We start from the raw sequence: 15,788 nt of genomic DNA on the forward strand, positions 1-15,788 counted from the left end.
ACTTTACACTTTCATGCATTGGAGAAGGAAATGGCAACCCACTCCAGTGTTCTTGCCTGGAGAATCCCAGGGACAGGGGAGCCTGGTGGGCTGCTATCTATGGGGTCGCACAGAGTTGGACACGACTGAAGTGACTTAGCAGCAGTAGCAGGACAGAATTTCTAAGTTCTATATCTCAACTTTGAAGGTAGCAAAGAATTGCTTTGATAAATAGTATGAGATGACATAAAAAGTAACTTGAAGGATGAGAAAGATACTGATGTCATGAATTGTGAAGAATTCGAATAAGTTTCACAAAATGTGAGATATTTCTAAATTATGTTGTTTTTTAAATGCATGTTAAACAAAGTAAATTAACAGCAACAAAAAAAGTATCAAGAGACCATTGATTCTTTTGGCCATATTCAAAAAAGTTTACCTATTCAAGGTGGCCCCAAAGCTTTAGTTTATGTTTTCATATTCTTCTAGGGAAATTGTCCTATATTTGTAATCTCCTGTGTATATGTGGTTAAGACATAGCCCACCATGTCCTATAGCTCATGGTTTGCTTAGCATCCTTGAGGACCTTATCCAAAAAAAGTGCTTGGTCCTCCAGGAAATTGCTCCTTTAAGAGAAATAGGGCAGAATTCTAGAAGAACTTTATTTTGTGCTGATGAACACCGCGTGATGAATACTTAGGTTTAATATTATGTTGATTAAATGTACTCACTGGTGATTGGTCAACAATCTCTAACATCTCCAAAGTGCATTGAATTTTGGCCAAAGTGTTCTGGGTGGAAGATAACCACCCAGAACTGCCTCTTGCTCAGCAACACTGTAACCAAGCTCAAGGTTTGGTCTGGCAGCATCTATGAGAGGAAAGGCATGGCCCTCTGCTCCAGTCATTCAGAGGCTGAGTGAAGTCACTTTGGAGGGCTGACTCTCTGAGCTGTGATGGAACCAAATTCAGACTTGCTGTGCTCCACATTTGTCTTCTTCTGGCTTTTATTTTCCTAAAGACTCAGTCTTTAAGGCTTCCCTGGTGGCTCATCAGTAAAGAGTCTGCCTGCAATGCAGGAGACATGGATTCGATCCCTGGCTGGGGAAGATCCACTGGAGAAGGAAATGGCAACCCACTCTAGTATTCTTGCCTGGAGAAGCCCATTGACAGAGGAGCCTAGTGGGCTACATACAGTCCATGGGGTTGCAAGAGTCGGGTGCGACTTAGGGACTAAACCTACCTACCAGCCTTTGAGGAGATTATACAAGATGGGCCCAAAGGAGATAGTGGCATGCTTTTGAGAAGAAGCAAAAATAAGAGAAATTCTTTGAGAGGATTGCGGTCTGAGTGCCCCATGTAGCATCAGGTGATGGCAAATTCTTGGAGGGAAATCACTGTTTTTCTAGACTTAAGGATGCCCAAATTCACCAAGAAACCCTGTATCCCGAATGCAGTGTGTGAGCCACAGAAATGCAAGACTTGAGGGGACCTCATGGAAGGCTGGAACGTGGGCATCCCAGTGGGGATGAGTGTGGACAGAGGATCAAGGCAAGAAGGGTCTTCCAGGAACTAGGGGTCAGATGGAGATGGAGACTAGATCCCCCGATCCTCAGTTTCCTCATGAGAGGTCTCACAGATCCTCCTCTACAAAATCCTCCTTTTACAATGGAGAACACCAAAGTCCAGAGGTCAGGGACCCAGCCCCAGGCTTCCCACCGGGAAGCAGCAGCCCCGGAGGAGAACGTGGGCTTCCTGGCTCAGGCATCGTTCCTTCCATGACGCCACCCTGTCCTTTGTGAACCAAGTGAACAACAGAGTAAAACTGATTGGTGCTAACTGTTTCTGTTCATTCCTGCCACTGGAACACACAACCTCTGTACCAAGATGAAAAGAACAATCAAACTAGGTATTTGGAAAATTTGGAACTCAGAATTTGGAGGTCAGATCCTGGACGAGGCTCTGTTCCTGACCAACTGGGAATTATTAGGCTCTTTTGAGATTCTCTATCCTTTAGGACAGAGGGTGGCACACTTCTGCTGGGAAGTAAACAGTTAGGCTTTCCAGGCTAGACAGTCTCTGTTGCAACAGCATCTCTCCACTGAGCTCTGCTGAAGCTCTGCTGTTAAAGCACCAAGGCAGCCAGAGACAAGACTTGGAGGCGTTCATGTGGCTGCGTGCCAATTAAATGTGACGGTGTGCACTTGAATCTCATAATTTTCCAATGTTATGCAATATTATTCTTCTTTTGGACTTTTCCAACCATTTGAAAATATGCAGACAGTGCAAAAAGAAGTGGCGCGCTGCGGTGGGGTGGGGGCGGCGGGGGGTGCTCAATTTGGGCCTTAGGCTACAGTTTGCCAAGCTCCGCTTTGGAAAAGAACCCAGGACTATCTGCTCCACTTGACTTCATTTTGAAATGTTGCACAAGGAAATATTGCCTAAGAATAGGGAAGCCCTGGTTTGACCATAGTTTGAAAAAAGTGATCTAGAGAGTTTAGTTATACACATGTAATTAGTACAAACCAAGATTTTAGTTGTAAGTGGTGTAACATGATGAAAACTGAATGTAGTTCTAGATTGCTTTAAAGAGACAAACAGCATCCAGGTGGCAAGAAGAAATGATCTCAATATAATCTCCAACTCATGTGGTTCAGAACACGTGTACTTCTGAGAGCCAATTTTAAGGAGTAACAAATCTGGTGGTACCCCCTGGCGAGAGAATTAAGATGTTGAGAGGTAAAATGACATGTGAATGAGGAGGAAAGGTTGAGACTTATCCAGAAAGAACTACAGCCCATGCATATCAGTCAAGAGAAGGCAACATTGGTTCAACAAACTAACTTTCTGGAGCCGGAATTGTCCAATAGTGTCAGGAGCTACCTCCTACAATGAGAATATTCAGGATATTCCCATCACTGGGAACATTCAAGTAGAAGTTGGCTGACCCCCTATCAAGGATGTGGTATATTGTGCTGTATTGCCTGGGAATAGGATCAGCTAAACGACCTTGAAGGTTCCTTTTTGGCTCCAAAATTCTAGGAGTCTACACAATGAGTTAATGAGCAGAAAAGCAGTATGCAGCGACTTGATACCCAAGACACTGGGAGCCTTCAGTGCCCCTGTGTAAACCCTCTCCTCCCTACAGTCCTGAAGACAGTGACAAGGTTCTCAGTCTTCCTAGCCCCCATCTAAACCAGCCTCACTACAAGCCCAGGCAGCTCACTCTCCAGCGTGACGGATGTGCGTGGGTGGGGAGGGGGGTCCAGGTAGCACTGAAAGGAGGACAGGCTGTCTCCTTGGCTCCTGCCTTGAGCTCGACTCAATCTTGTGTTGGGGCCGAAGATTTCAGTAACTGGATTAGCAGTGAAAGGGTGGAATCAAAGAGATGTACCACTTCAAAGGCAGATCACAGGAAGGAGAGAGGGGTAAAGAGAAACCTGGGGACTTCTCTGGCAGTCCAGTGGTTACGACTCCGTGCTTCCAATGCAAGGGCCACAGGTTCGATCCCTGGTCAAGGAAGATCCCACGTGCTGTGAGGTGTGGCCAAATATAAAAATAAAAAAGGGAGAAACTTGGAAGGAGAATGGTACTCCCCAGGCTTCTCCCAGACAATCCTTGGAGTTAAGGCTTTTCTAGCTCTGAGTCTGGGGGCTGAAAGGGTGTGCCCACTCCCTGTCCCATTACCCTGTGCTTGGAAACCCATTTCTACTGAGAGGAACTGACTTTGGGTGTTGAAGTGAAAAGCCTGAGTGTCTTACCCTTCTCGTTCATCATCCGTGTTGTAATATACCTGTGGAACAAAACAGCAGATTTACTGTAGGTCAGGCACAAGAAATGGAAATATATTACGTGATGCATAGACTTTCCTAAGACGTTACACTCTCTCTTAAAAAAGACAAATCTGTTTAATCATTTTTATGTGTCTAATACAAATTTAACCTCTTCAACAATTAACCCTCTCCTAGGGTTAATTCTTAGATGCTAATGAACTAAAATTAGAAATCTGATTATTTCTAGCTCAAATCAGTCTGATCAGATTACCTATAGCTCAAAGCCAAACCTTGCTTTAGACATTAAGGAACTATTTTAACAAGATCTAAAAATCATTGCTTAGAAAGGTCTTGGCACAGGGCCTGTAAGTAACCAATCCTATCCAGTCCACAGGTAAGCGGATTCCAGACTGGTATACTTTGGTAAAGGGAGGGAAAAGTTCCAGGCAGTAAGCCCAGACCTTTGTTTATTTCCCAAAGGGACTTGGGCAACCCTGGTCCCATGACCACGAAAATCTAGGAGTCAACTATCTTCAGGCCAGGAAATGTCACCTAGCCCTAGGAGGTGTTCTGGCCAGAAGGGAAAGAGACTTCTTTAGGCGGTCAGCATAGCAACAGGCCGAATCGGATTTAAAGACATTATGAAGCATCCTTATTGTTTTATGCATCTCTGGAAATCCAGAGGGGGAGCTGCCGTGTATGTCACCCAGTTATTTATGGCAATTAATTGTGGGCCTTTCAAGAGCTTTAACTATGTGCTTCAGGATCATTTTCATTTGGGTGAAGAATGACACTTGTTAGTATCCAACATTCACACATTAAACTTCAAAAATCACCTCTGGGTTCCAGTCCATTTCATCAATGTCTCTGCCACGGCCATGACACACTCCGTATAAACTTTCTCAAAGGCTCATGCCAGTTTCCAGGATGCCGCCAAGCCCAGACTTAGTTATACAACAGAGTTCGTTACCTGGAACTCTTCGGGAATGAGTCATATTAGCCATTAGCTCAGATTTCCATGGGGAACTTTTTCCTCTTAAACTTTTTAATGTCTATGGTTGTATTGTATCCTTTCTTCTTAAACACAAGGCAATGAAGGTAAGACGTTTCCTCCCCATGCCCCAAGCTTCAGTGTGGCATCGGAGCACTGGGTTATGCTCGTAATGGACTGTTTATTTAGATGTATACAGAGAGACCCACATAAGCCAGGGAGCCTGGGCCACAGCACTGGACCCAAGACTAGATTTTGGGGAAAGTGCCTGCTGTTGACTTGGTTTTTTGCTGCTTTCTTTAAATGTGGCATAACACGCCCGCCCTGCTTCACTGCCCAGGTAGGGTAACGGCCAGCTCTCTGCGAAGGTGCCCGGTGATCCAGAACCAGAAGCAGCCTTCTCTTAAGTGTCCCCCGGGCTCCCTGCGCAGTCTCTACTGCGCTGCCCCCGTCACCTCCCCGCACTGCCACTTCTCCTTCTCCTCGCACAGGATGACCCACCATTTCTTCCTAGTCAATTTTTAGATAGTGTTCTCAAACTTCAGAACACATAAAAACGATCTGGAGAACTTCTCATAAACACAAATTTCCAGGCTCCCCTTTGGAGATTTTAATTTGAAAGATCTGGAATGAACCTTGGGAACCTGAATTCTTATCAAGAACGCCTGTGATTTGGGTGGAGGTGGTTAGCAAGCCACAGGTCAGGGAGACAGTTCTCGAGGGTGTGAGGGAGAAGGGATGTCCTCCCTGGGTTCAGGTGCCTTGAAGAAGGCTGGTACCTGCCAAGTACACATGATCCAGAAGAATGTCTGTGCATCCCACAATTTCTCCCAAGCTCCTCTATCACTTCTTGTCAAGGGTTCTTGACAAAAGTCAGCATGCATCAGTTCAGTTCAGTCGCTCAGTCGTGTCTGACTCTGCGACCCCATGAATCGCAGCACGCCAGGCCTCCCTGTCCATCACCAATTCCTGGAGTTCACTCAAACTCATGTCCATCGAGTTGGTGATGCCATCCAGCCATCTCATCCTCTGTCATCCCCTTCTCCTCCTGCCCCCAATCCCTCCCAGCATCAGGGTCTTTTCCAATGAGTCAACTCTTCGCATGAGGTGGCCAAAGTATTGGAGTTTCAGCTTCAGCATCAGTCCTTCCAATGAACACCCAGGACTGATCTCCTTTAGAATGGACTGGTTGGATCTTCTGGGCTTTAATGCGAGGAGAGGGAAACCAAAGACCTCCATAGTGCCTGCATGCTGGGTTCATGCTGTTTCAGGGGACAACAAAATCTGACTCCATGGTGGATCTGTTTCTTTAACTTTTGCTTCCCCCTCATTGCTTTTGTTTACTAAAAGGCCTGCCTGGGGAACCCTGCCCCTCTGCCTGAATTTTACAAAAAAAAGAAGATATTAACACAACCTGTCCCCATCCCACTTCCCCGCTCAGGCTGGCCATTCCAGGAGATACTTGCAAGACTTATGACCTTTTTATTTTACTTCCTCATCTCTTCCCCATCTCTGTTCTATAACAGAAACTGGCATCCAGGCCCAGAGAAGATGGTCATTTGGAGATACTAGTCTGCCACCTTCTTGGTGTGCTTGCTTTCTGAATGATGTCGTATCCTTGCCTCCACATTCCTCGTCTCTGATTTACTGGCCTGTCGTGCGGGGGGCGGAGTGAGCACGGACTCGGTAACAGAGCCTCCTGTGAGTTTTTGATAACCATCCGGTGACTCTTTCAACCCATGAGTGACTCAAGGAGACAGTGAGGGAGAAGGGGACATGTGGGCTGGCAGTGAAAGCTAGCTGGCGGCTTGCTCTGCAGCTGCAGGGCTGCCGCGCAGCTGACTTTGCCAGGTCCGTGGCAGCAGTGGTTACTGAGCATCACACCATCACCTGCCCTCCTCCCTTCCATCTCTGCTCCCTTATGGGAGAACTGGGCCAGCTCGTGACCTGCCACCGCTGGCCGTTGTTTGGCCTGACGAAGCTCGCCAAGCCCTGTCCCTTGCCCACTTTCAACATCACAGCACTGCCCTCTTCCCTCCTGCCTCCGGACTCATCCCCTAAACTCCTAACTCTTCTAAGGAAAGGCAGCCTTTCTAGTCCTGACCAGCTACCGCAGGTGCTCTTTTCCTTCAGCCAAGCACGTTGATCAACCACGGGATGTTCACTCACTGTCCCAGCGCACAGAAGAGTACGTTCCTTTGTCACCTGGGGCTCAGGCAGGCTCCTCACCGACTCCCTACATTCTGACTCTAAAGCCACAGGGAAAGCCTGAGGCTCTTCAAGGACTGCAGGACTTAACTTTGCTGATGCCCCAGGGGACGCTGATTGAGCTGCTTTGCAAACTGCTGAAACCAACAAATGGGAAAGACTACACTTTCCTTCTGCTCAGCCACAGGCTAGGAGTCCCGCTCAGGACACGAAGGGGGCACGTGAGGCCAGAGACAGTCACGAGCCGCCACATTTGGTCAGTTTTCCTCTTAAGATTCATTTACAGCTTTGTGTATTTCAGAGAAATCTTGCCAAGAGAACAGGTCAGGCTGTCAGCTTTGACACAGGGCTGAAGCCAGAATCACAATAGTAAACAATGAGAGCAATTTAACTCAACCATCCCCTCTTTCCTAAAGTGTGACTACCTAGCTTCAAAATATACCGTGTATTTACAAAGGCTGTAAATACACAAATCACCATGTTCTCGGGAATTAAAAAATAAAATTAGGGGCTGGCACTCACGTCTTAATAAATCATACCGTCCTTCCTTTCATCTTTGTGTCTTTTTCCCATCAGACAAGTAAGACGAGACGAGAATGCTAAATTTTAATGCAATGCACCCTAAGAAAAAGAGCTAGGGGGTATTCTGCTACCCCTTGGCGTCAAAAACACCAACTAAAAAGTTCTGGTTGTATAACTGTTTTGTCTCATACACAAAATGAAATGGCCCAAGGACAAAATATTCTCAAGAAAAAGAAAGTTAAGCCAATAATGATTTCTGCTCCTAGACTAAGGTCAATTCCAATGAGTACCTGAACACTAGAACGGAAGAAAAACTTGAATGTGTCAGTTTGCACCTATTTCTCAACAGAAAGACAATTCTGGCTAAAGCTAGGGAAGTAATTTTTTTTCACACAATTTTAATTTATCACATAAAATAGACAATATTAAGAGATTACAAAAAGAAAAAAAAATTATCCGTCTCTTAAGCTTACTCATCAAGTATTACAATTTTTCTTGTAACATCTTGCAAAAAACCCAAATGAACTTTTAGGCCAACCCAGTATTTGGAATCACAGTATAGACACAAATGAATACTCTACCTTTTCCCCACTGAACGTTATCATAACTAGTTCCTATGTGCTACATAGTTTTCCTAATTATAATTTTAGTGGCTGCATAACATATCATTAACGTGGGCTACCATAAGGAGCTAATTATTGGATGTTTATGTATTATAATATTATCTCTATAATTTCACTTGTAACTAGAACTAGAAGATAGGAATTATCTTTTAAAAGGCTTGTCTACAATCTCATTTTTCTTTTGGTTTAAAATAGTTTACCTATTCAACAGTAACTGTCAATTTACTAAGAAAAAGTTTTTAACAGAGTTTATTTAATCAAAGAATTTTCCTCTTAAGCAACTTTCCAAAGGGTGCAGTTCAATTTCCCACCAGTAGATGGAGCCCTATTGCATCATGCGGATCCCACAGAACAAAACTCACAAAACTCACAAAACTTGCCTTACAGGTTATCAGCCTTCTTACTTTCTTCCTCTTTCATTGCTTTGTCAACACTTCACTATTATCAGCTCACTCTCACCTTCCCCTTAGTAAGTTGGTTTCCTCTCCTGAGACATTCCTTTCTATAAAATTGCATTTTCTGTAGGAAATGGCTGGCTTTTGGTCGAACGCATGGGTTTTGTTTTTCAGGTCAATAGCTCCTGAAGTGATGGTCTCTTAAGGCTCTACCTGCCGAGTGGATGGATGGCAGGTGGATGTGAGTGGGTCGGCCATACCTGTCCTGTTCTCTGCAGGTTTGTGAAGTGAACATCAGGTATGAAGAGGACGGGCTGGGAGTGCAGATCAGGCATTGTCTTGAAGTAGGTGATGTCGCTCTTCTTCTGTAACGGTATCGCTGCCAACTTCCCATCAGAGGCTGGACACGATCACAAAACCCGTAAGTGCAAGGGTCATGGATGACTTAAGATCTCTCATTTGTAAGCTCTAGTGTTGGCTAAAGTTCACAATGGTCTCCTATGAAGCTTCCCAAATGCCATATATGTGAACACACTTTAAAAGCCTCCCCTCTCCCATCACCAGACCAGCAGAAAGAGCGTGGACTTGGAGTGAACACTCCTGAAGGGGTGCTCTCTTGTCGCTCTCTGCACCCTAGATTTCTTGTCTGGAGAAGGAGGATGTTGGTCTCTGGAGTATTAGAACCTCCCTCCTAGCTCTAATGTAATCACAGGATTCCATTTGCTTTTCACAGGGATGGTTCACCCCATCGCCATGGCTAGCCATAACTTGTGCTGTGCTTATTCACTCTGTTGTGTTTGACTCTCTGCAACCACATGGACTGAAGCCCGCCAGGCTCCTCTGTCCATGGGGATTCTCCAGGCAAGAATACTGGAGTGGGTTGCTATGCCCTCTTCCAGAAGAACTTCCCAACCCAGAGGTTGAACCCAGGTCTCCGTCATTGCAGGCGGATTCATTACTGTCTGAGCCACCAGGGAAGCCCAGCCATAACTTGGATGTGCATATTTTACCTGCAGCCCACTTCTTTCCACCCATTCCTTGGTGGCCCTGGCCCGGCTGAAGCCCACCCCCCTTCTCAGCCACACTCACAGTTGTTGCACTGGGTCTGGGAGGCCTGGCCTTTCCCCTTCTTCCTGTTCTGCTTCCTCTCTTCATCTCGGATTTTTCTTTCTGCTCCCTGACAGGGAAAAACAAATAAACACAATGCCAGGCATGTTACCAGAGTGTGCAAAACAACTGCGCGCACACAAGTCACAGAGATAAGAAATTAAACGTGGGGAGGGGAGGATGGCAACCACGGCTCCATCCTCCAGCGAGGTTGACCACCCTTTAGTCTACCCGATGTTGCTGACCTCCTGGGGGAGGGAGGGATCCCACTCCTCCCAAAGTCTCCCCTTTTTTGGTATCTTGCCTATTTAAACAACTCCAATTTTGAATTGCTACAGAAAGGCCAGACTCAGTTCCCTATCCCAGTGAAGCCGGTTAAGTAATTTTAGTGATATTTATTTAAAATACAATGTCGTAGGATGAAGCACTGGCCTGTTATCTTTCCTAATCACGGAGTAGGCATGAAAGTTGAGTGTGAATTTCCTATAAAACTTTTCCTTTGCTCCCTGGTATGGAACTCTAAAAACTTATTACAGAAGGGGAAATGAGGTAAGGCTGAAGCAAACTACACAGGGTGTAAGATTTTGTATATACAAGTACAATCTGCGGTTTTGTCTTAATATGTTCATATGCTGTTGGAAATGGCATCCAATTTGCCTTTTTACTCCTCTGTTCCTTGTAATTTGACATTTTCGTTGGCATCTCTTGCCAACTCCATCCAAATTAACCAGCTGACCATCACCCACATCTCTTGCCCTCTTGGTCTTCCACGATTCTTTGATCACCCTCTTCTCTTTTTGGTCACCCTTTGATGTCAGCTTTGCTGACTCATTTTCCTCTTCTCACACCCCAAATACAGACATTTCAACATAGTTCCCCTTTCCTTTCCTTCTCCCCATTCTTGTGGCAGAGAAGTCCATCTATACCCATATTTCCAAGGTGCTCTAGACAGGTGACACCCAGATAGACTCTCCCAGCCTAAACCCCTCCCCTAGATTTCAAATCCACATTGACTATCTCTGCCCTTTGTGGCAGCACATTTAAAAAATAGCTAAGTATGGACTGGTCAGAAACCTCTACCCCTAGAAAATCCCCAAGTTATCACACACAAGAGATAGATCTGAGAATATACAATTTAATCCTTCTGTAAAATGCACACAGATCAATTAAAAAGGAAGGGACAAATTGGTGGAAATACTTGCCATATAAATCTCATGTGCTGTCCTGGGCTGGGCTTTGTCACTCAGTCGTGTCTGACCTTTTGTGATCCCATGAACTGTAGCCCGCCAGGTGCCTCTGTCCTTGGGGATTCTCCAGGCCAGAATACTGGAGTGGGTTGCCTTGCCCTTCTCCAGGGGATCTTCCCAACCCAGGGATCGAACCCAGGTCTCCCATATTGCAGGTAGATTCTTTACTGCCTGAGCAATCAGGGGAGCCCATAAAATCTTGTATAAAGTGTTAAATCAATAACATATAAAAAATGATTCAAATTTAAAAAGAAAACAGCAACTAACATACCAGTTAAAAAATGGACAAGAGTCACGAAGGCAGTTCACAGAAAGGGACATGCTAACAGTTTAGAAGTAAAACATTAAAATATAAATTTTGCTTATCAAACTGGCTTTAAAAAAAAAAAAAAAACATATTCCCAATTCTGGCCAAAGTAAGGCCATGACACAATGGAGACATGTGGCCAATGGAGGCATCCAGCGTAAAGGACACGGCTCTAGAGCTAATTCTTGATGAACAAGTGACGACGGCTAATCAGATGTGGCACTTACTTTGTGCCAGGAGAGTTCTAAGAACTTTACGTTGATAAGATCTGGGTGCTTATAATAGTTTAAACAGATATTATAAATACGCATTTTTATGTCAAAAAGCTTCTTACTCCAAAAGGAGACTAATCATTTATAGTGCTCTATTTTTAAGTTTTAAATTGCCACTGATGTTTATAAACCGTAGAAATTCATAGAAAGAAGGAGATAAAATATTTCCTTGGAAAGTCTCTTCAAGATATACTAAAAGTTTTATAGAGATTTTTGTCTAGATAAGGTATAATACTTTCAGAAAAATAAAGTGCTAAGTGCACAAACGTGACTTTGTTCATGGGTGTGAAATATAAGCAAAAGGCCCTTATTATTCATTTGTGGTTGTGTCCATGTAAGACTTTTTTCCTGTCTTTGAAGTTCTGTACAATATAGTATTGCATGTAAGTCAAGATATAGAAATTTACCTACATAAATTATAACTCACTGAAGACACATCCCAAAGTTTGTCGAGCAATTTTATTTTAAAATTAGTCTTTTGTCTTGTACAATTTATGTGAAGAAAAGTTCTGAAATTACCGTTCCAAGATTTATATATGTTCAATGTCAATTTTTAAGAAATAAAGTCACCTGCTTATTATTTTACAGGTATTCTTTGATACACCAAACCTGAAACATTAACATAAAACACAGCGTCGTTCTCCATAGCGCCTAATCTGGGTACCACATCTATGTAAGAAACTTCCTGCCCAGAAGGCCCAGATATGAGCACTCCAAAACAATTCTGATAGCATCCACACTTAGGAGGGCCACCATCCTCATATTTAAAATAATGCTTTGATTCACAGTGACCCAGGGCAGCTTTGATGCATTCAATTGTGATGAAGAATGCATCCTTGAATATGACCTTCCAAGAATTCCTTTCCTTTTTTTGATTATTTGTGACCCAAAGTTTCTGGAAAATATTTTCACTCTCATTAAAATGTAAAAACGTCTGGTTCTTCCAGAAGGGTATAATTTGCTACAAATACCAAATTTATCATTTGAAAATAATTTCCCCCACTTAGATGTTCATTATGAAGTGTTAAATTTGGAGAAAAGAGAAAAAGATGCCAGAGGATTTCCTGATTATACTGTGATCACCTTTGCCACCTCTTGAGAGGTGATGGCTATCTTTATATTTGTATTTGCTACTTAAATTGTTTCTCTTAAATTTGTCTCAATAATGTGGCCTTAACCTATTTAAAGTTGGCCAAGATACCAAGAAGGTATTTTGGAAGAATATCTTTAGTTTTTTATAATCTCCAAGATAATTCTAAGCAAGAATTAATAAAGAGGGAGAAAATTCTTACAAGAAGGTGGCTTTATTTTCAAGTTTTGAACAATATATAGTTGCTCTTTGCAGTAATATGAGTCTTGTTTTTCATGAAAGATAACTGAATGAAATACAGATATAAAGATATCTGCTTCCTAGGTGGCGTAGTAGTAAAGAATCCACCTGCCAACATAGGAGACACAAGAGACACAGGTTCAAACCCTGGGTTGGGAAGCTCCCCTGGGGTAGGAAATGGCCAGTCACTCTAGTATTCTTGCCTGGAAAATTCCATTGACAGAGAAGCCTGTCTGGCTACAGTTCATGAGATCACAAAGAGCTGGACACAATTGAGTGACTGTGCCCATAAAAATACAGACAAAAGTACCGATAAAGATATAGCCATATAGCAGATCCTGAATTTTTAATTCATAAACATATGTATTTCAATAAAATAAATTTTAATATCAAAAAGAGGGAGAGAAGTCCTTTATTTTCATCTGCAATCTTACAGGTGCATTAATTAGAAATCAACCTAGGGAACTATAAATAGTACAAAATTCCATCTGTTTAAAACTCTAAACTGTGGGAAATTTACAGTTTTAAAATGGAATAGCTCTTAATTCTTTTGCTTTAGAGGATGATTCAAATTAATCTTTTGCATTTACACACCCATTTGAAAGTTCAAGAATTAAAATGTCCCAGGAGTGAGTTTTGCCTGTATTTTGAAATCGTGGCTACAAATATAATGACAAATCATAGCAAGAGATTTTGCATCTAGCTTATCGGAATAATTAAGAACAGTTAAGATTAATATACTCTGCTTATCTCTTGAGATTCCTTCCCTATGAGTTTCCTGATCCTCATCATCATGTTAACTAAAAAACGACCCACTAGAGACTCTTTACATCACTAGTTCCTTCGAGTTCCTCTCATTCTAGGGCATAGTAAACAACAATATGGCATATTCTGTTTATTCTGCATTTTATGCTTTATTTTGATTTTTAGTATTTATTATATCAACACTTGAAACAAATAATCATAAGAGCATCCCTTAAGCCTTCTCTTTCATACTTTCAATTCCAGCTGTGACATAAAGGTAAACAGATTGCCCAGGGCCTCATTCCACCCTTCCTTCCTTTTCTCCTTACTCCTAATCTTCCTCCTTCCTTCCAAGAAGGAGATTCAGGAAGGGGGATTCTACTATTCTCCTTGAAACTTCTGGAATAAAAGAAGGGAATTCAAATCATTTAATTGTTCTCCCATGCGTACTTTAAAAATTCCACCTTGTACCTCATTTGAAAATGCTTTCTTAACGTTTAATATGCTGAATTAAAGATATAGGGAATATGAGTTTGGAATCAGACGTAGATTTATATGCAGCTACTCCGCTTTTTCACCACATGACTCTGTCGAGTTTCCTGTGCTCACTGGCAATTTTCGCATCTGCATAACAACTGTGTCTACCGACCTAACTGTGCCTCCTCTGTATCATGGACGCTGCCTAACTGGGCCTGAGAGGGCTGTGCTGCTCTGACGAGTAGCAATGATTGAAATCATTGCAACTTGAAAACGCTATCGAGATTTGAGAGACCTTTTCCATTATGCCACATGTCCCTAAACTCAGTGCAGTTCGAGTTAATTTGCTTCCTTCTCTCGTCTCATGACCATCTCTGCCTTCTGATCACAGATGCCCACTTCTTCCTCCTCTCCAACTCTGCTAAACGACAACTCAGACATTTTAACGGCCCTGTAGCTCTTTGATCTCCATCTGACTGCAGCACCATTAAGAGTGCTGGCAATTCTGAATCAGCCACTAACCCTTTTTCCCCTTTCTCTCTTCTCCCCAGGATCTAACTGAACTCCTACTCTTTTACATCCAGCCAACTCCCTGGCGGCTCAGTAGTAAAGAGTCTGCCTGCAATGCAGGAGACTCAGGTTCGATCCCTGGGTTGGGAAGATCCCCTGGAGAAGGAAATGACAGCCCACCCTAGTATTCTTGCCTGGGAAATCTCATGAACAGAGGAGTCTGGCAGGCTACAGTCCATGGGGTCACAAAAGGACTGGACATGACTTAGAAACTAAAATAACAGCAACAGCAGCCGCCAGCTTATTCTATTCAGTTTATGCCAGTTTATTTCATATTCTCTCCCCACCCTACCCAACTGCTAAATACTTATGTCTTGATTATTGTCAGAATATATCATATTGCCATTCCTGTCTCTCCCATCACTTCAGCATTAGATCCAAGATAAAAACACATGGAATGCTCACCGTCAGTCCTTTTATCAATGTCCTGATAGTCATATTGGTGTCTAAACAGAGTTTTTCACTAGATTCCTCGAGCAGAAATATTCCCTGAGTTTTTGCCCATGTTGTTGTTTGTTCACTGGTGGTTTTGTTTCTTTGCTTTATTTTGTTTCCCATTTGCCCGTTTTCTTTATACTGGAAAATCAGCTTGACTGGATGTAAAATCCTTGGCTCACACTTTCTTTACTTGGTTACTTTAAATATCATTGTCTTCTGACAAGGCGTTGCTGTTGAAAAGCTTGATAATAAAGGTTTCCTTATAAATGATTCCCATTGTCTACCATATATAAAGTAGATAAAGTAGGGACCTACTGCGTAACACAGGGAACTCAGCTCAACCCTCTGCGGTGGCCTATATGGGAGGAAAGTCTGGAAAAGAGTAGATATATATGTGTGTGGCTGACTCACTTTACTGTGCACCTGGAACCAAGACAACACTATAAACCAACTAAAATTAATGAAAAAAATTAATGACCTATTGTCTATTTTATTTTTCTTAGATGCCCAAAGAATATGTTTAAAGTCCAATGGCTTTTGATATTGGCTATCCTCAATCAACTTTCCCAAGCATCTGGTAGCTCATTTAAAAATGTGTTCTTTTTAAGTTTTCCTGATGTATCCTTTTTTAGCTTTTCTTCTGTTCCATTGTTTATGTTTTCTCCCACAAAGATACATATTATATGTCTTTATATCTTCTTTCCCTGTCTTCTGCATCTATTATTTTCTCTTAATTGTTTCCTCATTTCAAGTCTTTAAAATTTTGCTATTTTATACTCATATTTTTCTTAAGGAATTATCTTTTA

General features: G+C 42.7%; 1 protein-coding gene across 2 annotated transcripts in view; it reads right to left on the reverse strand.

The window, feature by feature from the left end:
* The window catches only part of GRHL2 (grainyhead like transcription factor 2), a 169,293-nt gene that overhangs the window by 28,965 nt on the left and 124,540 nt on the right, over positions 1–15,788 (reverse strand). For both annotated transcript variants that reach the window (XM_040261981.1, XM_040261980.1), the window contains exons 10-12: positions 9,580–9,667; positions 8,751–8,890; positions 3,740–3,771 (exon numbers count right to left, since the gene is read on the reverse strand). In XM_040261981.1, the coding sequence (XP_040117915.1) occupies positions 3,740–3,771; positions 8,751–8,890; positions 9,580–9,667 (260 nt within the window). The remainder of the gene's footprint in view (positions 1–3,739; positions 3,772–8,750; positions 8,891–9,579; positions 9,668–15,788) is intronic.

The sequence above is a fragment of the Oryx dammah genome, unplaced genomic scaffold (genome assembly GCF_014754425.2).
Source record: "Oryx dammah isolate SB20612 unplaced genomic scaffold, SCBI_Odam_1.1 HiC_scaffold_19, whole genome shotgun sequence".
Classification (NCBI taxonomy): Eukaryota; Metazoa; Chordata; class Mammalia; order Artiodactyla; family Bovidae; genus Oryx; species Oryx dammah.